General features: G+C 47.6%; 1 protein-coding gene across 2 annotated transcripts in view; it reads right to left on the reverse strand.

Moving 5' to 3' along the window:
- Window positions 1-3,748: 3,748 nt before the first annotated feature.
- Window positions 3,749-27,307, reverse strand: part of Pou2f3 (POU domain, class 2, transcription factor 3) — an 81,829-nt gene continuing 58,270 nt past the window's right edge. Inside the window, exons 4-13 of one of the 2 annotated variants that reach the window (XM_011242420.2) lie at window positions 26,632-26,736; window positions 25,041-25,143; window positions 22,537-22,619; window positions 19,642-19,824; window positions 19,138-19,279; window positions 17,117-17,253; window positions 14,301-14,462; window positions 8,700-8,766; window positions 7,138-7,279; window positions 3,749-4,952 (exon numbers count right to left, since the gene is read on the reverse strand). In XM_011242420.2, the coding sequence (XP_011240722.1) occupies window positions 4,913-4,952; window positions 7,138-7,279; window positions 8,700-8,766; window positions 14,301-14,462; window positions 17,117-17,253; window positions 19,138-19,279; window positions 19,642-19,824; window positions 22,537-22,619; window positions 25,041-25,143; window positions 26,632-26,736 (1,164 nt within the window). In that variant the 3' untranslated portion in view covers window positions 3,749-4,912. The remainder of the gene's footprint in view (window positions 4,953-7,137; window positions 7,280-8,699; window positions 8,767-14,300; window positions 14,463-17,116; window positions 17,254-19,137; window positions 19,280-19,641; window positions 19,825-22,536; window positions 22,620-25,040; window positions 25,144-26,631; window positions 26,737-27,307) is intronic. The other variant, NM_011139.2, reaches the window with a different exon arrangement.

Genomic DNA, 27,307 nt, shown 5'->3' on the forward strand with positions numbered 1-27,307 from the left:
GAGGTCAGAGCTTTCCACTAAGAACAGCACAAGGACAATAATGACTACAGATGACATTTGTAAAATGTTGTCATATGCACAAGCCATTGCTACAAGTCCTTTGACATGATTGTTTATGTAGGCTAGAGTCTACCTTACAGTCCCAATTTACAGTTGAGGAATTAAGGCACAAAGCTGTCCAAAGGTCCCGAGGTGACACACTTGGTAGAAAGGAGTTGGGCATGAACACAGACATGATGAGAGGGGATGTGCTGAAATATGGTACCTGGAGTCAGTGTGGTAGCACAGGAATATCAGAAGTTCAAGGCCATTCTCAACTACACAGTGAGTTATTTCCAGCTTAGACCAGCTGGACCAATTCATAAGTTACAGTGTTTTTATTGTACATAGAAAGTTCTCTTGGGCTGGAGAGGTGGCTCAGTGGCTAAGAGCACCGACAGCTTTTCCAGATGTCCTGAGTTCAATTCCCATTAACCACATGATGGCTCATAACCGTCTGTAATAGGATCAAGTGCCCTCTTCTGGTGTGTCTGAAGACAGTGACAGCATATTCACATACATATGATAAATAGATCTTTAGGAAGGAAGGAAGAAAGAAAGAAAGAAAGAAAGAAAGAAAGAAAGAAAGAAAGAAAGAGGAAGAAAGAAAGTTAGTTAGTTAGTTCTCTGATCTTATCCAGACCTCATTTCAAACAATCAAAAAGCAACATTAATGACAACCACCAATACAAGAGAAAAAAAGGAAGTTGTCTCTGCTTGACTATTGCTCCCCACAGGTGTGTACTACATTCACAGTCACTTTCTCGGTGAAGGGCTTCCTAAACTGTCACACACATACATACACACACATCTCCAGCCCCTGTTTATGTATTTTCTAACTGATGAAATTATATTTATAGCAAAAAAATTGTCCTAAAATAAATTAATAAACTTAATGTTTTTTCTACTGGAAATGCTTGACTTATATACAATATATAAAATGCAGGGTGTCTTGTAAGAGTTTCTGCTGAAAGGGGGTTTTGAGTAAATAGGCTTACAATTTCCTAGTTTAGATTCCCTGTGTGAAACAGTATTTGAGACAAGGTCTAACTCAAACCCTTTGAGCTCACTATTATAGCCAAGACTGGCTTTGAACTCCTGAGTCCCATTGCTTCAGTCTCCAAGAATGCCATGATCACAGGCAAATGCTGCCATGCCTGGCTTTAAAACTCTTAGCTGCTCTATTATGTGCATGTATCAATGATAGTCATTAGAGACATCAGAGAATAGAACAATCCAGGGAGACAGAGGCATCCCAGAGATATGCCAGAGTGTCCATGTCAGAGGCTCCTGAGCCTGGACGCTTTGGGGGCTAGAGGCAGGTTTCCTGACTCAAAGTGTCTCCTGAGCTGGACCCATAGTTCTTCCTTTGCCTTAGAGGGTAGTCATGGTGGCACTGGCTTGTAATCCTACTACTTGATTTCTCAGTAGCATGGGTCATCCTGATCTACAAAGAGTGGTGTACCAGGCTAACCTGTGCCACAAGGGATCCAAAAAACAACAACAACAACAACAACAACAACAACAAAAAAAACCACAAATAAAAGAACAGGCAGAGTCTGAGCTACATTGTAGTACTAGGCCATCTAAAGGCAAGACTCTTCTGTAAATAAACAGGCAGGCAGGGAGGCAGATAGACAGACAGACAGATTCTTTGCACTTCCACCCTGGCTGAATTTGCTCTTTTTTTTTAAATAAGTTTGAAATCCTTTTTTTTTTAAAGATTTATTTATTTATTATATGTAAGTACACTGTAGCTGTCTTCAGACACTCCAGAAGAGGGTGTCAGATCTTGTTACAGATGGTTGTGAGCCACCATGTGGTTGCTGGGATTTGAACTCTAGACCTTTGGAAGAACAGTCGGGTGCTCTTACCCACTGAGCCATCTCACCAGCCCCCTGAATTTGCTCTTAGGTGCTGTCTCTTAGATGTTCCTAGATGAAACAGCTACACACACACACAAACACACACAATCCCACCTTCCATTAAACTTCTTTGGAATTATGAATTTTTACAGAATCCTGCAGCTATGAATGCCAAGCCCATGCCCACCCGTAAGTTTGCTTCTGCTCAGCAAATAGGCAGTGAGTTAGAGGCTAGACAAAGCTAGCTCTAACTCACAGTAATCCACCTATCTTTGACTCCCAAGCCCACCACCACCACTGTTTATTTTTTTATACAAAATATGGACCAATGGGTGAAAGCCAGAGTTTTGGATGGTGCAGGAAATGGTTTTCAATACCTACCAGGGCAGGGTGCCAAGGGTCAGGAAAGGGTCAGCTCTGACCTGTCAGCAGCATTCATGATGTACAGTGATAGGCACGGATATTTTTGTATTGGCAGTGTGTACTTTCATTAGACATTTAAATCTCTGCTGAGAACCCTTCTGCTGTCTCTCTGCTGCCCCCCACATGCACTAGCCTGGAACTCCTAGGCTCAACCAACCTTCCTACCTCAGCCTCATGTATGATTGGTTGTCTGGTTGGTTGGTTGGTTGGTTGGTTTGGTTTGGTTTTTTGAGACACTGTTTCTTTGTCTGGATGTCCTAGACTCCTGGTGATTTGTGTGTAGGTTTCCCATGGCGGGTGTTATTATTATTTGCAATAAATGTTTGATCCTATGATGGCTATTGATTTGCAAATTGATTGGGTTTTGAGACATCGGAGACACTGGCAAGGCACACCGCTGTCTGTAGTAATGTTTTCAGAGGAGGTCATGAGGGCTGAGACCTAAGAAATGAAATAATCTGATAGAATCATAAAGCGATGGCATTAGTGGGGGGATGGCGCTACTCAAGGGAGGAAGGTCTTTGAGGCTATCTAGCTGTCTCTCCTTCCTGCAAATCCTTTGTAGTTTCCTCTCTGCAGATGCTGAGAGTTTCTTCACTCTGACTTGCCCTTCCAGCTGTGATAGGCACCTTGGAACCATAAGCTAAAAGAAATCTTTCCTGCCTCAAGTTCTCCTGTCAGGCATTTTGTTCACAGCCATGTGAAAGTAACACAAACCTGGACCCCCGTTTCTCCTCACCAGCAGTTACAGCTGTTTCTTCCCCACAGCTCAATGTTTCTTTTAGGAATTACAACTAATTAACTTTTTTAATTAAGCTGGGTGACTGGTGGTGGTAGCTTCCAGGACTGTGATTCTAGCATTTAAGAGGCTGAGGCAGGAGGATTGCAATGAGTTTAAGGTCAACATGGCGAAATAATGGGCTTGAGAACAGCCTGGGATACAGAGTGAGACCCTACCTCAAACAACAACAAAAATCCTACCACCAACAAAAATTAACCTAGCAAAAAGCTCAACAATAGCTTCCCTACTCTTCAACTGTCTTGCTGTATGAAAGATGCCCTCTCAAGCCGATATATACATGGCTTTCCATGAAATTGTCCTTTGTTAAGCAGCTTTTGATTTCCATTGTAAATCACGACAACAGAATAGTCAATATTAAGGATATGTGAGATAGATTAGCCTTGGCATCTTCAAGTGACATGACCTGAAATATTCATCACACTTCCCTCCTATAAAATGAGGAACCATCTTTCACCTACTCACTTCCCAAAGCAGGTCTGTCCCACAGGGTAGGAATGTTGAGTTATTTGGGGCCATCCCGAGAACCCACTTCATGCCCCAAATGGAACTATTTCCCATCCATTCCCATCTTCACATCCTCCACTCCCCACCCCCCACACAAAGGCATAAAACACTCCTCTGAACATCTCTTATTAACAGTGGAATACTTTATGTCATTGCTGTACAAATATATTTAGAAACAGAGAGATTCCTTTGAGTCTCAACAGTTTCCTGGATATTCAGTCTTTAGGAAAAAAAAAAAAAAAAAGGTACCATTTCTGGGATGGCTTTCATGTGACAGCTTTACATACAGATCCACAGAAGGAGACTCCACATATAAGGTTCCCCCCAAGTCAACAGAACCCCAGCTCACGGGGGAACTCTGTGGGGTATTACACACTTTGGTATCCCCCTTCCTTTTCTAATGGAAGATAAAATAATATAGAAACATCTTCAAAGTTCACACCTGAGTTAAACATCTTGCTGGAAATTACACATTAAAGAAAGGTCATGGTGCAGAATAGGAAAGGACTATGTACAAGAACGCAGCCATCACTTTTCTGTGGCCAGGAGAAAGGAGAGGGGACCGGACAAGGAGACCCACAGGGAGCAGAGAAAAGACAATGTCCTGGAATTTGGGTACATGTGGGTAACAGAGGAGTACCTGTGGATGGAACAACATGGCCAGAGGGTAGCTCAGCCATTTGTAGAGAGGAAGGGACTTTGTAGGACCCAGGAATAGACAGATTTGGTTGTAGAAAAGGGAGTAAGGGCTGAAAGAAAATTGGGCAAAAATGGAGATTCCATGGGAAAACTGTGCTAATTTAACAAGATAAGGCTTTGGTGGAGACGTGAGATTTCAGTCTTTCCATAGAATTTGGGATCTGTTCGGGATTGTGGCTGAGGTCAGAGTCAAAGCCATAATCTACCCTTCTTGCAGTTTGGCACACCGAGCAAAAGGCTGTCCTAGAAGCCCATGGGTGAGCTGAAAACTAACAATGGCAGAATGCCCTTTCTCCAAGAGGTCAAGCCACCAGGAGAGCATGGAGGGGGCCCCAAGGCAGGCGAACACAGTAAACTCCCAGCGGGGTGATGAAGAGCCCAAGGCAAGAGTGCGGCCTTTGGTCACAGTTAGGTTCTCCGAAAGCTCTGGATCCAGGAGAAGGCAAGACTATGGGTTTGCTCTTCAGCAGTGGCCATTGCTCCCATTCTTCTCAAAGTGTCTGTCCCTATGTGGAAGGCACGACTCTCTTCCTCCTTTTGGGAACTAGGGGCCAGGTGGAAAGGGAGGAAGTTTTTGGTCTCAGTGGAGGTAGGTAGGATGATTCCAACGGTACCATGATCTAGAAGGAAGAGAAAACCAGGCCAGACTGAGTTACAAACCTGACAGAGAGGAACAGAGAGATGACAGCTAAACAGGCAGGCAGGGAGATCCTTAATGGGTGAGGGAGACATCCTGGAAGAGAGTAATGGATGCACAACCTTGTGAACTTGATGGTGTAGGAATCGTATTTTCAATATGAAACTACTGAAATTATTTGGGTCTCTTCACCCCCAGAAATTCTGACTTTCTAGTTATGAAACATCTAGATAATAGAAGCTAGATGTCTTGCCAAACTGACTGGATTTGGACGAGTGGATTCATCTCAAGTGCATAATCTATCACTCAACTTGGTTTGTTTGTGTGTTTAAAAAAGTCTCACAGATCCAATGGTGGCACATGCCTTGAATCTCAATACTTGGGAGGCAGAGGCAGGCAGATCTCTGAGTTTAAGACCAGACTGTTCTACACAGTGAGTTTCAGGACAGCCAGGGCTACACAGAGAAACCCTATCTCAGAAAAATAACAGCAACAAAACAAAAAAGACAGTGTGATGGTTTGTATATGCCCAGCCCAGGGAGTGGCACTATTAGAAGGTGTGGCCCTGTTGGGAGTGTGGCCTTGTTGGAGTAGGTCTATCACTGTGGGTGTGAGCTTTAAAACCCTCATTTTAGCTGCCTGAAAGTGAGTATTCTGCTAGCAGCCTTCAGATGAAGATGTAGCACTCTCGGCTACACTCTCCTGCACCAATGCCTGCCTGGATGCTGCCATGTTCCTGCCTTGATGATAATGGACCTTTGAACCTGAAAACCAGCCCCAATTAAATATTGTGCTTATAAGAGTTGCCTTGGTCATGGTATCTGTTCACAGCAATAAAATCCTAAGACAGACAGGGTCTCATTATGTTTAAAACAGGCTGCCTCCAAATTCATGGTCTTCCTGCCTCAGACTCCTATATACTGGGATTACAAGTATGTACCACAATGACCAAATTTCTTTTTTAAAACAATGTATGTGTGTGCATCTGTGTGGCTGTTAGACTAGGTTTGGGCCCCCTTAGACTCATGTGTTTGAATACTTGGTTCATAGAGAGTGGCACTATTAGGAAATTTAGCCTTGTTAGAGTAGGTGTGGCCTTTGGAGAAAGCATATTACTGTAGGACTGGGCTTTGAGCCCTCATACACGTTCAAACTATGCCCAGTGTGGTGCACAGTCTCTCTTTGCTGCCTTGGGTTGAAGATATAGAACTCTCAGCTCCTTCCCCCAGCCCCATGCCTGCCTGGACACTGCTGTGTTTCCCACCATGATGATAATGAACTAAACCTCTGGAACTGTATGTAAGTCAGCCCCAGTTAAATGTTTTCCTTTATAAGAGTTGCCTTGGTCTCTTCAAAGCAAAAAAAACCTTAAGATAATCTGTGTGCACACATATGGAGGCCAGAGGGCAACCTTGGGTGTGATCTTTAGGCATGCTACCCACTTTATTGAAGACAGGCTCTTTCAGTGGCCAGAAACTCAGAGGCTTCTTGCCTGGCTCTTACCCCAGCTCTGACACTGGGATCACAAGCACACAGCCACACCTGGCTGTAGTGCTGGTGTTTAGACTCAGCCTTCATGCTTGCAAGGCACCCACTTTGCCAACTAGACTATGTGCCCCAGCCCCCACACCTCTGCCTTCTTCTGCACCTGAGAAGGTTCTCATGGCATCCCTTCTAAGGACACTTTTTCTAGTAGTCACCTAGGGAGCTAAGGCCCGTTATACCTGAAGACTCCCAGGTATAACTGGGAGACAGGACTTGACAGCACTTCTTTGTCTCCCTGTTCCAGCCACACCTGAAGGCCAGAGTTGGTCAACTTCTGAGCTCCAGACTCAGGTCAGAATGTCCTGTGACCTAAGTTCTTGGTAGGGAGTGCTCCTGAGGCCAGCGAAGGACCTGATCATTTCTCATGTGAGCATTTGGAAATTTCCACCATCGAAGTGAGGATGGAAATTTTGGCTTTGTTGATATCAGCCCTTGCCAGGACTGCTCACTGGCTACAGCTTCTTTTTAAATCCTTGATCCCTGGGGGATGCAGTCCAGTCTCCCTCCTCCATCGATCTCCACTGCTACCCCACTTTCTGTTTCCAGTTCTCGCCTGTGGCACTGGCCCAGCTCCTCACATGCCCCTGAGCCTGCCAGATGCTTCCTCGCTGCCCTCTACTTACCCCGAGGAGTTAAAGCTGGAGGAGGAGGAGGAGTTCATTGCTGCTTTGGAGTTATTTTGAGATGCTGTGGGGCTGCTGGCATGGAGTCCTGAACCAGGAGACGAAGGCCTGCTGTTGTTCCCAGGGGAACAGGATGACGTTACTAAGGACAAAGAGAGACAAAAACAAGGCCAAAATAATGCTGCTGGGTCTGGGGACCTTCATGACACAGCCCTTCCAACACACGATTTCCTGATGGAATCCCCATAGGGCATGCCACCCCCGCCCATCTGCCCACCTTCCACCAAGTCAATAGCAAGGCCCACCCATCAGCCCATCCTTGGTGGGGCGCTCATTTCAAGTGCTCTCTGCAGCCCAGGCCCTCAGAGTAGTGTGGCTGGTTCTGGCAGTCCAAGACTTGCCAAATGCAGAGGACAGATGCCAAAAATCATCCTACTGTGAGACACACCCTGGGCGGGAGGGGAAAAGACTATGAAGCTTAGGAAAGGAAGAGGCATGGGAGAAAGCTAACCTGAGAGCAGAGGGACCTGCCAGAACCTCGCATTCACTGACTCCACAAAGAAGACACACGAGGCCCCCTTCAAGGGGACCCAAGCCCCCTCTGGGCCTGCCCTGGCCCACCCCAAAGCTCATTTTTATCCTCTGTAAAATGCTGGCTTTGGACTAAGTAGATATTCCTTGACCTGAGAACCCCAACATGTGTTTCATGGATAGAGTGCCATATATTTTACTTGTCAAACTAAGATTTAAAAAAAAAGGAGGGGGGCATATTGAGATGCACCCCACCATTTGAGGCAACTACTGGTGATTCTACAAAATAGCTGGGCATATGGCCACCTCACTAAGCTCTTTGAAACACTACAGGTGCTTATGGAAAAGTAGACCCCTGGGGCTGGAGAGATGGCTCAGCGGTGAAGAGCACTGACTGCTCTTCTGAAGGGCCTGAGTTCAACCACATGGTGGCTCAAACCACCCATAATGAGATCTGATACCCTCTTCTGGTGGGTCTGAAGACAGCTACAGTGTACTTTTTTATAATAATAACTAAATCTTTGGGCCAGAGCAAGTGAGGCTGACTGGAGTGAGCAGAGGTCCTAAATTCAACTCCCAGCAATCACATGTAACCTCACAACCATCTATCTGTAAAGCTACAGTATACTCATATACATAAAAATAAATATTTTTTCAAGATTCAGACACACACCAGAAGAGTGCATCGGACCCCATTACAGATGGTTGTGAGCTACCATGTGGTTGCTGGGAATTGAATTCAGAGCCCTGTTCTTTTCTATTCTGATTTCTAATGTCTTTTGAGATACACCGAGGGAATCCTGATTTAGGTTGAGTGGCTTTGTTTCCTTTGAGACAAGGTTTCTCTAGGTAGCTCTGGCTGTTCTGGAACTTACTTTGTGTACCAGGTTGGCCTTGAACACCCCCCCCCCCCGCCCCCTTGACTCCCAAGGGCTGGGATTAAAGGATTGTCCACCACTCCCCGGTCCTTTCAGTTTTAATATGTTATTTCGATTAATTGTAGTGTCTGGAAACCTCATTTGAAAGCTCACCTGTTCCAGGCATGGTGCTGTGGACAGGAGGGACTGAGAGGGGGCCCAGAGACCCTGAGGGAGAGACCTGAAAAAACAAGAGAGGCTTGTGAGTGTCCGTGCGACACCCTGCTTCTTCTCTCGGGACACTGGGCTAAAGGCTGCAGAGAGCAGTCTGCCTTCCTTGATGACCTCCTACTCCAAAATTTTCACCTTGTACTTCATAGGAAGACCTGTGGACCACGATGTACCAGACCCACTTCCGGCCTGCTGCGGAAGCTCCCTGGTACAGACACAGACTACTCCCTCTTCTGCTAAGGGCCCTGGCAAAGTTTCTCTGGTACTGCCAGGCTGAAGGCTTGCCGGGGTGCCCTGGCCGTAAGAGGAGCAAGCCTATGAGGTCCTTGTTCTCACAGATGCTGCTGGCTGCCTGCTCCATTTCCACTTTCAACACTTGGGAGACTGAGGCAGGAGATGGCTGTGAGTTCTGAGTCAGCTACTGCTACATAACATGACCCTGTCCGAGGGAGGGGGCGGAGGGAGGCAAAGAGGGGGAGGGGAGGGAGGGAAGGGGGAAGGGAGGGGAGGGGAGGAGAGGGGGAGTGGGGGAGGCAGACAGGCAGGCAGAGATTTAAAGTGCTTGACTCTCAAGCCTGAGGGCCAGAGATCAAATGTCCAACACCCATGTAAAAGCTAGGTACAACAGTCATAGCCTGTAATCCCATGCTGGGAAGACAAAGACAAGAGGATCCAGTGTGGCCAAACCAGGGAGCACCAGGCTCAGGGAAGGAACCTATCTCAAAAAACAACAACAACAACAACAACAAAAAAACAGATGAAAAGCAATTGAGGAAGATATTCAACAACTCACACACACACATGTACACACACACACACACACACACACACACACACACACACATACACACATGTACACACACACGGGAGATGCACAAAGTTTAATCTCCTGTTCAGGAACCTACCCCTCACTATGATTATCCAAAACAGCCTAGCACAAGAATAACAAGGAACAGACAGACAGAGGTGTGAGACCTGGCTCTGCCATTCACCATCTGCGTGACTATGAGTAAGTTATCAACCCCAGGGAGGCTTGGTTCTCTCATCTGTGAAACAGCAGCAGCACCTCCCTGATATTTCTTTTAATTAAGATTTAATGAGATAACGTCTATAAAGCTTTCAACCCTGCAGCTGGCAAAGAGCACCAGCTTGTTCAATGCTGGCTCCCTCACTCACGCTATGGACTCCTGCTTATCTCTAGATGTTCTTTTAGCTCCACTTTTGAGCTGAGGTCTGCAGAATTTTAACTCTTTTGACCTTTCTCATGTAGCCCAGGAAGCTCTGAGCAGCATCTTCATAGGACGCGGATGTAGAGACTCTACTTAGGGAGCTGCCATCTGCTAAGGTCCTCCCCTCCTCTGGAATAGCCCCTCCAACAGGATGTAGCATGTTCTCGGTGACCCTCCTCCACGCTTCCACTAACCTTTTACAATGTGCTTGCTCAGTGGGCAAGGCTATGAGGAGTAGAGGCATGAGTGGGACAGTTTGGGAGGAGCAGCAGAGTGGTGAGAGATGCTATCAGTCACCTCCTCTCCTCTCCTCCCCTCCCAGATGCCACACCCAAGAAATTGGTTGTTTTCAAATAGATAATAAGGTAGGCAGTCACTGTCATTAGCTCCTTCCATTTCCAGGTAAAGACAGGCTATGCATATGTAAGCATGCATATGGAGGGTCACTTACTTTAAACAAGATTTTCCTTTTCTTTACATGTGGTAGCAAATGGTGCCAACCTGATCTGTGCAATCGTGTGTTGCCTGTGTGCTGCTGTGACAGAGCCTGCTTTCTTGTGCATGTTAAGCCGGTGTTATGCCACTGAGCTATGTACGTCTCCCAAATCACTTTAAAACTTTGTTCATTTTTTAAAAAAGTTTTTATTTTTAATCATGTGCATGTGGGGGAGGGGAGGTGTGTGCATGTGACTGCAACACCCATGGAGGCCAGAAGAGGGCACTGGATCCTCTGCAGCAGATAGCTGGGAGCAGAAGTGGGTGTTAGAAACTGAACCCAGGCCCTTTGGAAGAGCAGTATGAGCTCTAACCACTGAGCCATCTCTGGGATTGCTTTGTATCAGAAACAAAGGACACCAGTTTTATTCCATCATAAGGATGGGAGCTGGAGAGATAGCTCAGCAGTTAAGAGCAGTGTCTGCTCTTCTAGAGATCATGAGTTCAATTCCCAGAAATCACCTGGTAGCTCAGAATCAGTCTATACTGGAATCTGATGCCCTCTTCGGGCATGCAGGTGTATACATGCAGATACAGCACTTATATACATAAATAAATAAATAAATAAATAAATAAATAAATAAATAAATAAATGGTTTTTTTTAAGCTTGTCAAAAAAAAAAAAAGATATGAGAAAAAAGACAGGATCAGAAGAGCTTACTCTCTTGTGATATCTAGTATGGAACTTTGTCTTCCAGACATGATATTATGTTGAAATTCTTTGTTCTCCAAAACGATTTATTTAGATTTCTGTGTATGGGTATTTTGCTTGCATGTATGTCTGTGCACCATGTGAATGCCTGGTGCCTGCAGAGGCCAGAAGACAGCACAGGACGCCCTGGACAGTTTTAAGCTGCTATGTGGGTGCTGGGGATCAAACCCAGATTCCTCTGGAAACCAGCCAGCCAGTGCTGTTAACTGCTAAGCCACCTCCGCAGCCTGGGGCTAACAGCACGGCTGTTCCTTCTGCCTGTAGAACTCCTCTTGCTAACTCACCACGTCCTTCAAGCAAATCACAGGCTCCGCACTTGTGGCAGCCATGCTGACCTGAGTGCCTTCTATCTGCATCCCCATGATGCTCGTGTGCGACTCCTGCACAGCTCTCACACGTGCTTAGTTCCACTTCCATGCCTTCTCAGGCTCTTCCTCCTCGGCTTCTTGCTTCCCATTGGCTGATGTCACCCAGCTTTGGAAGAGGCCCTTTTCTCTTTCTTCACCCCATACAAATTCCGTAATGGAGCTTCTCCTCACTCAGGACTTCAACTGCCACCCATGTGCTTGTGACACCCCCAATCCATGTCTCTGTCCCAGCTTCTCTCCTGACCTCTGTATCCACCATTCCAACTCTCTGGGGGCAGTCCCACTTAGGTATCCTGCAGGCCTCCATCATGATGATGTGAAGAAGTGGAGTATCCCTTTGCCCACCCCCAAACCAGCTGATCCTGTTTGCTCGGTCCACATATACAGCTACCCAACCAGCCCAGCCTGAACGCTGAGTCATCACATGGGTTCTCCCTCCATCACTCTCCCTGCGCTGAGTGGGCTTTCAGTTTACTAACCAAGGCCTCTCATTCGTCTGTTTCTGAGACAGTCTTGTGGAGCTCAAATTGACCCATTATTTTCTAAGCCACTGAGGATAATCCTCAACTCCTGATCCACCTCCCGAGTGGAGTGCTGAGACTATACAGTGGGACTGCGGATGGAACCCAGGGCCTCAAGAGTAGTAAGCAAGCAGCACTCTACCATCAGTACACCCATAACCCTTGTTTGTCTCTTGACATTCTCCTCTATCACCCGCCCAACCATCAGCCCAGTCTCCCTTTACGACATTCCTCTGCATGGAACCACCTGCAGTTCCGTGAATGTTCAGCATACCCCCTCCCCCACCTCGCTGTCATCACATCTCCCCTGGAGACAGCTCCACCCCACACTCACCTGCCTCTGGCAGACTCAATTCAGGCATTAATGACCTCCTTGGGGGGAGTCTTCTTAGCCACCCTCCCCAAGGTGTGTCAGCTGCTGCTCCTAAGTTGCTTAGAGACCCTATTGTTTACCTTTGTTTACTTGTGTGTGTGTGTCCTTTGTGAGACACAGAGGTCCTCTAGGGCTGGAAATAAAGGGTATTTATCCTTCTCTCTCCAGTACTTGACAGAAACACCACCGTGAAGCTGGCCTGTGGTCGTTTGTGGGGGGGATAGCAACAGTGCAGTGGTTTTTAAGTCACTGCTATGTCCTACCTGGCCTGCAGCCACCCTGGAATGCTAAACTAGAGGGCACCATTCTCTTCAACTCTTCTTACCACAACTACTCCTAAAGATGGAGACCGCCACATCGCTAATCAGGTCCCAGCTCTTTCTGGGTGGGACAGACAGTTTCTAATACCTAAACTTCCATGTCTCCCTAGAGCCCCAAGATATTTCCACTCAGCCTTGGCATTTCTCTGGAACACCAGAGGCTAAGATTTAACCCTAACTAGGCACTGCCTCTTAGGTGCACACCTAACATCCTGGCTGTCCTGTAAACTCACCACATCCACCAGCCAGTCTGGAACTCACAGAGATCAGCCTGCCTCTACCTCCTGAGAGCTGGGATTAAAGATGTATACCACTATGTCCAGCTCAATGGTATTTTATAAAAGGGTAGTGCCAGTAATATGCACGGTGGCTCATGCCTATAATTCTACTTCTCAGGTAGCTTGGCTGGTAAGAGTGCTTGCCTAGCATGCTGAAAGTCCTGGGTTCCATACCTAGCACGAGAGAAACCATATGTAGTTTCTATATACCAGACTATAAACCTGGGGGTAGAGGTCATTCTCGGCTATATAGTGAACTCAAGTCTAGCCTGGTCTACACGGGACCCTGTACCATAAAACAAATAAAACAAAATCAACAAAGCCACCTAGAAAAGAAATATGGCACTGCTTTCCTGCCTGCTCTCCTGCTTTTTTGAATCTCAGTCTTCAGCACATCTTGTTGGCTTCACAGCTGAGGAATATACAGATCCAGCCACTTTACTCATATCACCATGGCTACCACCTCCAAGCCTCCTCTACTCTCAGTCTGATGGCTGTTTCCTGGCCTGTCTCCTGCTACCCACGTTATTCTCCGCCCAGCAGCCCATATCCCTGCACAGACTTATGCATCTAGGTTTCTCCAATACCTTCCTATTCCAGTCAACTGAAGTCCTGGGTCCTCTCATTGAATTCCAATACCCTGGGCAATCTGCTCCTTGCTACTTCTCTGAAGTCACCCGCTTTTTGCCCCTTTTGCACAGGCTTCCTTGCTGGTCCCTCCAGCTTGAATACCCTTCCCCTAGAGAGACCCATATTTGACCCCCATATGAAGTTTAGACTTTTCATTCAAATGCCACCTAACCAAACAGGCTATCTCTAGTCTTCCTGTTAAAAAGGCACAAGTATCCCAGTCAAAATTGTGCACCTTTATGCATGTTTATAAAAATTACGTTTTATTATTTTACATATGCGTGCGGTTATGGGAGTGCCACGATAGCATGTTTGAAGGTAACATTACAACTTTTGGGAACTGATCTTCTCCTTCCACTGTGGGGATTCCGGAGATGGAAAATGGGTCATCAGATTGGGCAGCAAGGACCTTTATCGGCTACGCTATCTCAACAGCCCCCTTCCACCCATATTTAATCTTCTCTGTATTATGTATTTTCACATGTTGTATCCATCTGTTGACTCATGTACAGAATCTCCCCTACCCAGGAACTACCCCTCTCTAGGATGGAAGACTCTCTGCCTCCAGGTACAGGTCCACCGAGTGTTTGGCAGTCAGCCTGGCTCCAAGCCACTTACCAGCCGGGAGTTGTAGATGGGTGGTTTGACAGGGGTGGCCACGGGGCAGTTGATTCTCTTCTCCTTTTGGCGTCGATTGCAGAACCAGACTCTCACCACCTCCTTCTCCATCGATAACTGCTCCGCAATCATGGAGATCTCTTCCGAGCTGGGTTTCGGGTTCTTTAGGGGAAAAGGGGTAGGGTGTGGTCAGGAGACAGAAACAGGCTCAGAAATTGGAGGTGAGGGTCGGATGATCCAAACACAAAGAATTGAATAAATGGGTCAAAGGCCTTAGAATCAGACCAAAGGTGGAACACTGGCTTTATCCGATGTGTACTGAGTGTCCTTAAAAATCCCCTTTACCTCTGCACCTCAGTCTTTCCATATATGGAATGAGACAACTGGCCTAGCACATCAGAATACGGTAAGGGTTACAAGAGAAGGCATGTGTATACCATCAAGCACAGGGCTGGTGCAAGAGAGAGGATACAAAAGATAGGTCTCTTCCTGTACTCCTTCCCTTGGGAGTACTTCCACTGCATGGCCTCCACAGGTGAATTATGAAGGGCAGCTGGACTCCTTGGGAAAAATGCATGTCTCCCTTCACATCTCTTAGAAAAACGAGGAGGCTGGAACTCTCAGGCCTACCACGTCCTGTGGGAGAGCTGCAGGCAATATGATGTCATCACTCTGTCCTTCTGACCTGCCACCCAGTCTGTGTCTTCAGCCCCTTTCCCTCAGCCCAGCATCCTTTTTTAACTGTACTAAGAAACCTAGAAAGATGGAAAACTCAACTCTGGTCATCCTTCTGGCAGGATGCAGCCATGGAATGGCGTTCCTGAGCCAGACTCGTTGGTGGACCTGCTCCAGGGCAGCCACTCTAGCAACCAGGACCTCCAGGCTGGCTTGAGGATTTTTCGGTATCCAGGGAGGCTCTAGGGACTGCTCCCTGAGAGATCTCTATAGAGTCACCTGGAGCTCCACGAGGCTCACAGCTTGCATATACTCCCTCAAGGACATGCTTTTACTATTCTTGGGAGTGTTTGTTCTGAATCTATGGCTAGAAGATATCATTTAGAACCTAGAAAGATTTGAAAACTTTTAATAAAAAAAAAAGACACAAATGCCTGTTTTAAAAATAACTGTAAGAAAGAAAACATTTTCATTGGTGAGAGATTAAAAAAAAGATTGTGCAGTGTGACCACCAGTGTGGAAATGTGTGAGGAAAAAGGAAGAGAAGCGAATGCTTTTGGAAGGCACTGTGAATTGGGGGGTGGGGGTGGAGGGCAACGGCCTATAGCTCTAACACTTGGGGATGGACTCAGGAGGAGGGCTATGAGCTTGAGGCTAACCTGGGTTACCTAGTGGGTTATATACAGGTTGGACGGGGTAAACTCCAGTGTGAGACTGTATCTTTAAACAGCAAAGGCAAACAAGACATAGACAGATAGACAAACAGATAGATAGACAGACAAGAGGCCAAACAAAACAAAAGCCGATGGTTTGTTTTTCCTTTTTCCTTCTCTCCCTGTGTTTTCCAAATTGTTGACAATGAGCATTTATTACATTATTTTTTTAAGTTGAAACCCTTTTTTTAAAAACTTAGGGGGCTGGCAAAATGGCTCAGTGGGTAAGAGCACACCGACTGCTCTTCTGAAGGTCCTGAGTTCAAATCCCAGCAAGCATAATGGTGGCTTACAACCACCCGTAATGAATCTGACATCTTCTTCTGGTGCATCTGAAGACAGCTACAGTGTACTTATTTATAATAATAAATAAAATCTTTGGGCCAGAGCGAGCAGGGTTGACCAGAGCAAGCAGAGGTCCTAAATTCAATACCCAATAACCACATGAAGGCTCACAACCATTCTGTACAGCTACAGTATACTCATATACATAACATAAATAAGTAGATCATTAAAAAAAAATTAGCGGGCGTGGTGGCGCATGCCTTTAATCCCAGCACTCGGGAGGCAGAAGCAGGCGGATTTCTGAGTTCAAGGCCAGCCTGGTCTACAAAGTGAGTTCCAGGACAGCCAGAGCTATACAGAGAAACCCTGTCTCGAAAAAAAAAAAAAAATTAGGACTGGAGAGATGGCTCAGCGGTTAAGAGCATTGACTGATCCTGAGTTCAAATCCCAGCAACCACATGGTGGCTCACAACCATCCCTAGTGAGACCTGATGACCTCTTCTGATGTGTCTGAAGACAGCTATGGTGTGCTTACATATAATAATAAATAAAGCTTTTTAAAAAATGAATGTATATGTGCTTAGGAGTAGGGTCATACACCATGGCGAAGGTGTGTGGAGATCAGAGGGACCTGATTCCTTGAGGGACCTGGTTCTCTCCTTCTACGGTGTGGATCCCAGGGGTTGAGTGTGGGTCATCAGGCTTGGTTACAAACACCTTTCCCCCTCACTAAAGCATCTTGCAAGCCCTTTATACTTTTAAATTGAAAAGTAAAATTTGCTTCAAAAAAGACAGAGACTTATTTAATGCTCTGACTTTCTCCCATTACCTTAAATATATAGACCCCACCACACACACACACACACACACACACACACACACAGGAATGCTGTGTTCCATTCTTGAATCTTGCAATGAGAGAGAGGGACCATGAGCCTCAAATAAATGTCAGGAAGAGGGACTTTGGGAGGTCAGCACTCCTGGGCTCCCAGAGAAGGTGACTTGGCTCCCTCCCACACAGGCGGGGGATGGGAGAGTTGTGCTTAGGGTCTTACAATGAGCCCAGCTTCCTGCACAGGTGGGATCTGCTCACCCACCCATGTCAGGCCCCCCCACCCGCCCCCACCCAAGGATGCTGCTCACATCTTGAAATCGCTTCTCCAAAGTCAGGCGTATGTTGGTCTCGATGCTGGTCCGTTTCTTCCTCTTCCTGCCAAACACTTCGCTGAGAGTGGGGTAGGAGCTGGGTGTGCTCGCTGAAGGGTCTGACGGGGAGGACTCTGGAGAGAGGAGCAAAGGAAGCTCAGCGATGGAGATGGCCTGCCATTGTAAACCTGAGATTTATTAGTCCTTCCATGCAACCTGCCCTGACCCCAGCAGACAATCCAGAACAGATCGGGTGATGGTTTATATTTGCTTGATCCAGGGAATGGCACTATTAGGAGGTGTGGCCTTGTTGGAGTAGTTGTGTCACTGTGGGCATGGGCTTAAGACCCTCATCCTAGCTGCCTGGAAGTCAATCTTCCACTAGCAGCCCTCAGATGAAGATGTAGAACTCTCAGCTCTGCCTGTTCCATGCCTGCCTGGATGCTGCCATGCTCTTGCCTTGATGATGATAGACGGAACCTCTAAGCCTGTAAGCCAGCCCCAATTAAATGTTGTCCTTATAAGAATTGCTTGGTCATGGTGTCTGTTCACAGCAGTAAAACCCTAACTAAGACAGGCCATATCCTGCTTCTCCAGGATGCTCTGGGCAAATGTCCCCGAGGGCTCCCACCACAGAGTCTCTAGGTGTTTGCAGTCATGGTTCAGGGATGCCCAGACATCAGTGGCCCGTGTGGGCGTAAGGGACTCAAGCAGGACTATGAGTCACACCACATGACCTATTTTAGAAGATGTGCCCATCTGTGAGTACTGAGTGAAATGGGTTTTCTCTGGCACTTAGGAACCTATACTAGCTCTGAGGCCATTTGTCCACGAGTGTAAAGTGGGAGCCAAGGCCGCAAGGTAGGGGAGAACCTGTACTAAGAATACTGTAAAACCCTTCCCCAAAGACTCTAGGAACTTCCAATCAGTTCTTCCATTTGGATGTCCCAGTAAAAGTTGACTCCTAGGCAGTATGTTGAGGAGGGGGGTGACTCCCATGTACTCCTCTGAGTGAGGGGACTTACTTGAAGAGAACCATCCTGGCTACTCAGCCTGCCCCTCCTACCTTTACCAGTAGAATAGAAATCAATAATGCACACCTCCACTTAACAGAACCTGGCCCCGGAGAGAGAGGCCTGTTCCTTCCCTCTCCACATGGGCTAGACATCTCAAGCAGGGGCTAACCTGCACCACCCACTTCCCTGGGCACACTTGACAATGTGTGGAGTCAACTGGGGAGATGAGGCAGGCGCTATGGTCAATTCTAGGTAGAGAGCCAGACCGCTCGCCTCCAGTGCCCTGTCCAGCCCCCAAAGACAAACAATTTTATTTGGTCCATATGTCAGAAGCCCCACCCCTCACCTTTTCTGCTTCTGTGTTCTCCACTCACTGTTCCAAATCCTCCGCCCCTTGGCTTCTGGCCCTGACCCTCTGGTAGGCCTGGATCCTGACAGAATCTACCTCCTGATCACCCTTCCTTCTGACAGGCTTGTCTGGCCAGTCCTGATCATGGCAATTGTCTGTCCTCTGACACCTGCTCCAGAATAGCCAAATAAAGACCTAAGGCTGGGCCTGGGACTTCTTGCCTCAGTGAGACCCTGCAGGGCCCTCTTCCTGGTCTCCTGACTGAGGCTGATCCCATACAATTTGAGTAAGTAAATCGAATCTTGCCTCTAAACAGCCGTCTTGAAATAGAAGTTAACTCTAGAGTAGGGAATAGAATAGAATAGAATAGAATAGAATAGAATAGAATAGAATAGAATAGAATAGAAGGCAAACTGTCTTGGCCACAGATGAGCCACAACTGCCAAAGGGCCCCCTCAGTTATAAAAATGACATTTTCATCTCTGTTTGCCAGTCTCCTAAGTCTCATTTCTTGGTTCGTGCCAGGCTGAAGAGGAGAAATGATCCTATCTCTTACCTTGCTCAAGCCCGTCATGCACAAGCCCCCTAGACTGTCCCCTGTGGAGTCTCCTGGGCCCCGTTCTGTGCTTACTTCGCATTTCCCTGCTGCCCACCTGCATCATTCAACCACTTCTCCAGCAGTGGCTTGAGTTTGCACATGTTCTTGAAGCTCAGGTTGAGGGCCTCAAATCGCGAGATGGTAGTCTGGCTGAAGTCATTGCCATACAGCTTTCCCATCGCCAGTCCCACATCTCCCTGGGAGAGGAGTCGAGAGGGAGGGAGGTGAGGGACAGATGTCCTTTTCTTGCCCACTTCCTCCACCATCCTAAAGCTACCACACAGTCAGAGCCCTGAGCATCTGCGCACAGCCTTGTATCTTCCCAGATCTTTTTCCTCTAGGACACAAAACCAGCTTATTTCTCTCCTTGCTCTAGGCTGGACCATGCCATTTCCTGGTCCTTATTCCTCGATCTCCCCGAGCAATGCCCTCACTTTCCTTCCCACTAGCAACTCGTGCTCTATTCACAGGGAACAGGATGCTCCTGAAACCCGCCCTTGGGAAGACACAGCCTCTATCACACAACCCAGTTCTTCCAACTCCGGATCCCAGAGCAAACCTGTGTGAAGCCTAGCTTAATGCGTCTCTGCTTGAAGGTCTTGGCGAACTTCTCCAGCTCCTCCAGGTCAGTGGGCTCATCATTCCCTCCGGGGCCAGGCAGATGCTTGGGCCCTGGCAGGTGTTGAGGAGCGTCCAGGTGGGGCTCTAAAGAGGATCCTGATAGCCCAGGGCGCCCAACTGCCTGATAAGGAACACACGCTATGGTAAGCTACAAAGATTCAACAGGACACACTGACGTGTCCGCAGTTGTTACTGAAAGATTCACTTAGAAGGTGACAGGGCCTTGGGTTCACTGAGCCCTGTTGTTGCAAATGGGTGGGGATAGAGACTAGCATTTCTATGATCTGGAACAAACACTGGGTACACAGAAAGAAGCAAGACAAGGAGGTGGGTCACTTTGGCTTTTGGTCTGTGACTCACTGACCCAGAGAAGGTGACTTCCTCTAGTCAGCTTTCCACCATAAAAGGAACTGGCAGGGTTGTTTACTGTGAGATCTGAGATCTCAGCTTGGGACAAATCTCAGCATGGGACAAGGGAAAGGTCATTTGCTTGGCCTGTTCTTTTCCATAGAACAGAGTGATGGAGCACACAGAACAGTCACAGACTGAAGACAATAGGGGACATCTGGAAATCCAAGACATGAGTTATAAGTGTCACTTTACCATTCTCTTTACTGAGAATACCATCGTTGATTTTATGTATCTTTTTTTGTTTTGTTTTGTTTCAAGACAGGGTTTCTCTGTATAGCCCTGGCTGTCCAGGAACTCACTTTGTAGACCAGGCTGGCCTCGAACTCAGAAATCCGCCTGCCTCTGCCTCCCAAGTGCTGGGACTCTTACTTGTTTATGTGTATGGGTGTTTTCGCCTGCAGGTGTGTGAGTGCACCAAGGTGTGTTCTTGGAGATCAGAAAAGGGAGTCTGACCCCTTAGAACTGGAGTTAGAGGTGTTTGTGAGCCACCCATTAATCCTGCAAGTCACCAGGAAAACCAACCACACTATTTTGGGCCCAATTCAAAGCAAGCATTTATTGAATATTAAATACTGACCAAGAGATGGACTTGGATGGCTCCCTGGAATTTCCCAGCTAGAATTGCCCCAAGCATGTTCAGCAGCTTATGGAAACAAACCTTTAGGCCACCTGTACTTTCTTTCCCATGAGGCTTTGTTATTTCTCAAGAACTACAGTTCCCAGCACCCCAGGAAGTTACCCGGCTCCTGGGCAGGTGAGGCTTACAGGTTAACTTTGGGCGTCACACACCATTTGGATTCTGGAAACTGAACCTAGGTCCTCTTCAAGAACAGCAAGTGCTCTTAACACCTGAGCCATCTCTCCAGCCCCTTGAGCTATTAATTATTCTACAAAGAAGAAGTGCAGTCCAGATCTTGGGGGCCAGGTACTGGGGTCCAGCACAGAGACTGCTCACTGCCTTTGCGGACAGTGGGTGCAAATCCCCTTGTCTCTTCTGTTTTGCTTAGAGAAAGTTAAATCCCTCTTCTGCTCTGGCATCCTCGTGAAGAAGAGGATAAGGAGTCAGACTCAAGTTAAGAAGAGCTTGCCCCTTGGTTTTTAGAAGAGGACTCTCCTAGCTCAGAATGGCTAGAAACGTCACAGATGAGCCCTGCTTTGCAGGAAATGAGGGTCAGGGGTGGGGGATGGAGGGAGGCAGCCCAAACAGGTCCTCGGAGCAAAGTTTTAGGAGCCCCTGAACATTCCTTGTCATTAATTAGCCTGCTATTTCACTTGACAAACTCATTGAACAGCACAGTTGCCTCCTCTTCCAACAACTGCCTAATTATATCAGTTTGACGTCCCAGAGTTCCTCCATATATCCCTCCTTGCTCTTGCTTCTGTGACTGTTGGTCAGCCCCGACGAGGACCTTTCTACTTATATAGGCATAGACAAGGTCTCTTTGTGTTCCTCAAGCTGGTCTTCAACAAGCAGTTCTCATGCCTTAGCCTCTCTGGGAGCCAGGACTACAGACAAACCATAGCACCCTGAGAAGAAGGATCCTAATCACCTTCTAAACGGCTCCTCTGACAGTCTCTTTATGTTCTAATACTAGATGCCAGTGCTGGCCCTGAGTATGCTCTAGAACCTCATAGTCATAGATTGGGGTCATAGAACGATGCCATGCTTGGGGAACAGCCAGAAGGAAGAAAAGTGCAATCTCCAGCTTAGCTGCCCCCATTTCTATGAACCACTAGGTGGCGCTCCCCCTCTAGCTATCTTCTATGGACGTTAGGCCTGGAAAAACAGCCAGGGTTCTTCAGTGAGCCTTGGGGATTTTAGCCCAGAGAAAGAATATTAAAAGTCTATGTGGTCATTTCTGGCCATCCCTTGTAGAAACAAGTCATGCATCTATCTGTGCAGGCAACTTGACAGGGGATCCCTGGCAAGAAACAGACTTTTATTTCCCAATTGATAATAGGTGTTCTGTGTATGATCCACATCAGGTCTGCATAGAGCCCTCCTGCTAGATCTCAGCCTGCTTGCCCCCCCAACATTCCATCCTCCCCCCCCCCCCCCCATTGCAGGATGTGGTCAGCTGAAGTGGTCCTAAGGTGAGATACTGGCTTTGACACCCTGCCCTCCTTGGGACTTGAGAGATTCTGGGTGGACCTGGGGAATATCAGCATCCCTGAGTAACTGGCTAAATCCTGAGAGAGCCAGGGATTGAAGCTGCTGGCAGGCAGCTGGCTGCCTTGGGAGCTTCATTCTAGTGACAGGGAAAACTACCTCCTTAGGGATAGTTTGAGGTTTTCCCAGGTACCAACAGGGAGAACCCCCAGAATGGGTGTCCTACTAAGGACGGGAAGACCGAGGAGTTGAAGTTTGCCCAGGGCTGAGACAATCTGAGAAGAATCAGGAGAGGTGGAGGGTAGCAGTTACCTGGGAGGCAAGGCCAGGCCCTGTCTGTGGGAGGAGTAGAGTGCTTTGTTGCTGTGGAAAGGAGAGAAGATTCGGCTGCAGACCTGAGTGACAGGGGAGGGACAAAGGGACAAAGGAACAAACAAACAAACAAAACAAAATCCAGGCCATTTGAAAGACGAGCTGAACATTGAAACCATGCTAACTGCCCCCTCCTCCTGCTAATCTAATCAGGTCCCATAACCCACCCTAAGCCTGCTTGAAAAGCCCTGTGGGCACTGCTAGCAATTGCCACATACTGGTGGAGGCCAACCAGATTCAGGGATAAACAGCTGTAAACAGCAGTCCCCAAACCTGTCCTGCCTGCCTGCCTGCCTGCCTGCCTGCCTGCCTGCCTGCCTGCCTGCCGATAGCCTAGCCACAAAGGCATAGGAGGGTCAACTCACTCTCCCTGAGATCTGATTAGCAGGGTGAGAAACCCTGAGGGAAGAGGACACAGGAATGACTACAGAGCCCCAGGGGAAGCCGGGTGTTTCAATCTGCCTGCAAGGGAAAACAGCCGGGATGTTTAGGCCAACCAGATCTGTAAGGACAGAGCAAGCAGATGGTACCATATTGCTGGGAAAGGTACTAGGTCATTGGTCAGAGGCTCCTGGAGACCAAGTCATTAAACTCATGGGAGGCAGGAGAGAGCAAGAGGAAGGCCAGATGCTGGGGCCTTCAAACCCCCTTGGGCAGTGCGGACTCATCTACAGGCTGCCTTGCCTATGGTCTTCTCTCTCCTTTTGTCTTCAGGAAAAGTGCCAAGAGAAGGCCCTGCCTGTCTGATGACTGTGGTGTGTAGCATCTGTCTTCTGGTGGCCAGAGTCAGCACTTTTCACTCATAGCAGGAGGGAAAACCCCCCGCCACCCCCCGCCCCCAGATTACCAAAGCTGACAATAGGGGCAGATCTCAGACACTCAGCATAGACAAGATCCTTGGGATATCTGCCCTGCCCAGGCAGTTCTGGGTAACTAATGTACCACAGGTGCTAAAGTTGGCCCTTCCGCTCTTTAGTCTCCAAAGGTCAAAAAGGTAAGAGAGGTCTTGGGGGAGCCCTGGGCTGGGAACAAAAGGCTTGAGTAGTAATTTAGCTCACACTACATTCTGCAATGTGCAGGGGCTTGTCACACGAACGGGACCAGGCGGCCATCAATGGCCTTGCAGTGTGCAGCTTTACATTTTTATTTTCATAGGAGGAAATGTAAACTTGCAGAACTTATGTAAATTTTCTACAGAAGTGCATCTAGTAATTTAGAAAAAAAAAAGTTTCTCTGACTGCACATTTTAACCTGTTTTGCTGTCCCTTCTATTACATTATGAGCCTATGCCCATGGGTTCTGGGCCTGGGTCGTGCTCACACCACACACACACACACACACACACACACACACACACAGTACAGGCTTCCAGAAACAAGCTGAACTAATGCTTATCTTTTCTTTCCTACCCAGCAGCATACATTCTAGTGCTATTCCCAGAGACCCCGCTAGCTAAGGACAGGGCCTGTGTCTCGGGCAGGTGCTCAGAGTGGGGTGTAAGCTACCTGGATTTCCAAATACTCCTCTTGAGTATAAGCTATCCAGAGCTCGTACTTCCAAGAGCATCTTCAGCCCCATTTGGCATAAGTGGGTGGAAAGGCAAGCAAAGCAGAGCAGTGTGATAATCTCAGATCACGGGGCTCAGAGCATTCTGGAACTTTCTAGTAGGTCACCAGCACGCAGTAAGGCTATCTATAGCACAAGTGTGCTCTGAGAGACAAGTCAGGAAAACAACTCAACAGACTCGCGGGCATGTTAAGCAATGATACCTGGTGTTAGTAATACTCTGATCTGTTTGCTCAGGGTTTTCTGCCAAAGACAACCTGAACCTATTTCTATAGCCTGTGGGAGGCACTACTGTTCCATCCGGACAGAATCAAAGCCAAGCCAATGGGAGGGAAAAGGCTCAAAGCAAGCAGACTTCCAAAGAATCCGACTCATCCATCGGACTCATTTCCCAGGGAGCTTCGACTTCCTCGTGTCACCTCCACCCATGTCCCCACCATTCCAAACCTTTAGACTCAGTTTCTATGAAAATGTAGTTCCAGCAAGAGCCTGGGCAGGAAGGAGAAACAGGAACACTGGATGGTCTGGAGGGGCCCCACAGGGACCCCTCCCTATGTCTCAGGCACAGAAGCTGGTCTTTTTCAGATAGAATTTCTATACATAGCCCAGGCTGACTTTGAACTTGCTCCTCCTGCCTCCGCCTACGAGTGTGCTAGGTTTAAAGATGGCACTGTGCCAGGTTTTGGGTAATGCCAGGAATCAAACCCAGGGCTTTCCACAGGCTAGGCAAGCTTTCTATCAGCTGAGAGCTATTCCCAGCCCCTAGCTAGTTTTCATACCAGAGGAGTGAGTAGTATCTGTGACACCCTTGTGCCCAGTAAGAAACAACAGCCTTTTCTAGACTCTGGTAACGACTGTACAAAGCCCAGGGTGCTTACCTTGCTGCCCAGGTGGGGTCTGGGAAAGCAGGAACTGGGATACAGACTGCAAGTGGCCAGGGACCAGCACGAGCTGCTGGAGTGGATGGAGAGAAGCCATGTCCTACATGTGGAGAAATGCACAGATGTTATACCGTCTACAACTGGAGGGCCTGAAGCCTGCTGGGCTACGACTCATATAGTCCCTGGGGCTGCAAACTCTGGAGGTTGTGGGCAGTATCCTTGCTTCATGTTGCTGGGTGTTTTCGACCATCCATTTCCTTAAACTATCCTGTCACTTGAGTATGCTAAAAGCCACTCTTCAGTTATTTCCTGTGCCTGAATCTTTCTAGAAGGTATTAGGAAATGGGGCAAACTATCAGTTATTAAAAAAAAAAATTATTTATTTATTTCATGTATGTGAGTACGCTATCGCTGTCTTCAGATGCACCAGAAGAAGAAGAGGACATCAGATCCCCATTACGGATGGTTGTGAGCCATCATTCGGTTGCTGGGATTTGAACTCAGGACCTCTGGAAGAGCAGTCAGTGCTCTTAGCCATCTCTCCAGCCCGTTATCGGTTATTTTTGTTGTTTGTTTGAGACAAGCTCTCACTCCATAGCCATGAGAGTTGCAGGCCCTGGATTTGTAGTAAATCCCTTCTGCTTCAGCTTCAGGAAACTGGGATTACAGGCACACTCCTCCGTGCCTGCCTCTGTGGTTTAGTTTTGAGACACAGTTTCTTATTATGTAACCTAGAGTTTGCTCTGTAGAGCAGGCAGGCCTCCAGTTCACAGAGATCCACTTGCCTCTGCCTCCTGAGTTCTAGGGTCAAAGGCGTGTACCACCAAGCTCTGTCCCAGGCTTACATTTTAATAAAATCCATCCCTCTGAACCTCTCTCACCTGCTCAAAACATAGAAACGACAATCCCAGCATCTGGAGGCTCCAGACCCCACAGACCGGGGCCCTGTGCACATACAGTTGCACATTCATGGAATGTGGAAGGTGAAGGGGTAACTACATATGTTGCTTTCAAGTATGGTTGGGAAAATAGATCTTTCTCTCCCAGGTGACCCACAAGCTCTCCTTGGAGGCTTTCATCCTAATGGCCCAGGTGATCACTTCTCTCCCAACACCAGCCTCCATTTCAGTTTAGTTTTATCATATAATCTTTAATGGGCACAGAGAAGGCCACTGTCTGTCCCCGAAGGCCCATAGCATAGCTATTGGAAGCTTTGGTTTTTTTCAAGACTGGCTTTTTTTCAAGGCCAGCCTGGTCTACAGAGTGAGTTTTAGAACAGCCAGGGCTATACAGAGAAACCCTGTCTTGAAAAACCAAAAAAAAAAAAAAAAAAAAAAAAAAAGACTGGCTTTTGTTTCTGCAAAAGCAGTGATACGTCCTTTGTCTCTCACCAGACTTCATTTCTACAAGGATTGCTTTTGGAACCCCACATACATAACTCTGGGCCTCCTTTGTTTGCAATGGGGGCTCTTTGGATGGATTCACAACGTGTGCCAAGAAGAGAAGCCCAGCATTTTGTAGAAGGGCTGGACTGAGCTCACCAGCCCAGTAAACACACCAGGGGTCAATGGACCAGGCTGGCACCTACCCCAGACATTTGGTTTCCAGGCATCATGGTAGGTCCTTGGCTCAGGTGGCATGGCCTGTGGGAGAGGGTCTGCTGTAGAGAGTCACCCAGATCCTCCGTCTTAATCTGCAAGTAGAGGGATAGGGAGAGGGTGAGCTCTGGGCTCCCGAGGCAGACAGAAGCAGAACCGTGAAGAACAAGGTGGGAGATGAGTGGCAAGTCTGGAGAGAAAGTGGAGCCAAGAATTCCCCGGGCTGAAGGGATGGATGGGACCAGTCTGCGAGGCAGAGCCGTCTACCAGCACCAACACCCTTCTTGGGCTGTGCTAGCATGCACTTGGAATTCACTTGGAATTTAGAGAAAACCAGGATAGCATAGTGACTTTTAAAAATAAAGAAAACTGCCAGGCAGTGGTGGCGCACGCCTTTAATCCCAGCACTTGGGAGGCAGAGGCAGGAGGATTTCTGAGTTCAAGGCCAGCCTGGTCTACAAAGTGAGTTCCAGGACAGCCAGGGCTACACAGAGAAACCCTGTCTCAAAAAACCAAAAAAAAGAAAAAAGAAAGAAAGGAAGGAAGGAAGGAAGGAAGGAAGGAAGGAAGGAAGGAAGAAAGAAAGAAAGAGAGAAGAAAGGAAGGAAGGAAGGAAGAAAGAAAGAAAAAAGGAAAGAAGGAAGGAAGAAAGAAAGAAAGAAAGAA

This window comes from Mus musculus, chromosome 9 (genome assembly GCF_000001635.26).
Source record: "Mus musculus strain C57BL/6J chromosome 9, GRCm38.p6 C57BL/6J".
Lineage (NCBI taxonomy): Eukaryota > Metazoa > Chordata > Mammalia > Rodentia > Muridae > Mus > Mus musculus.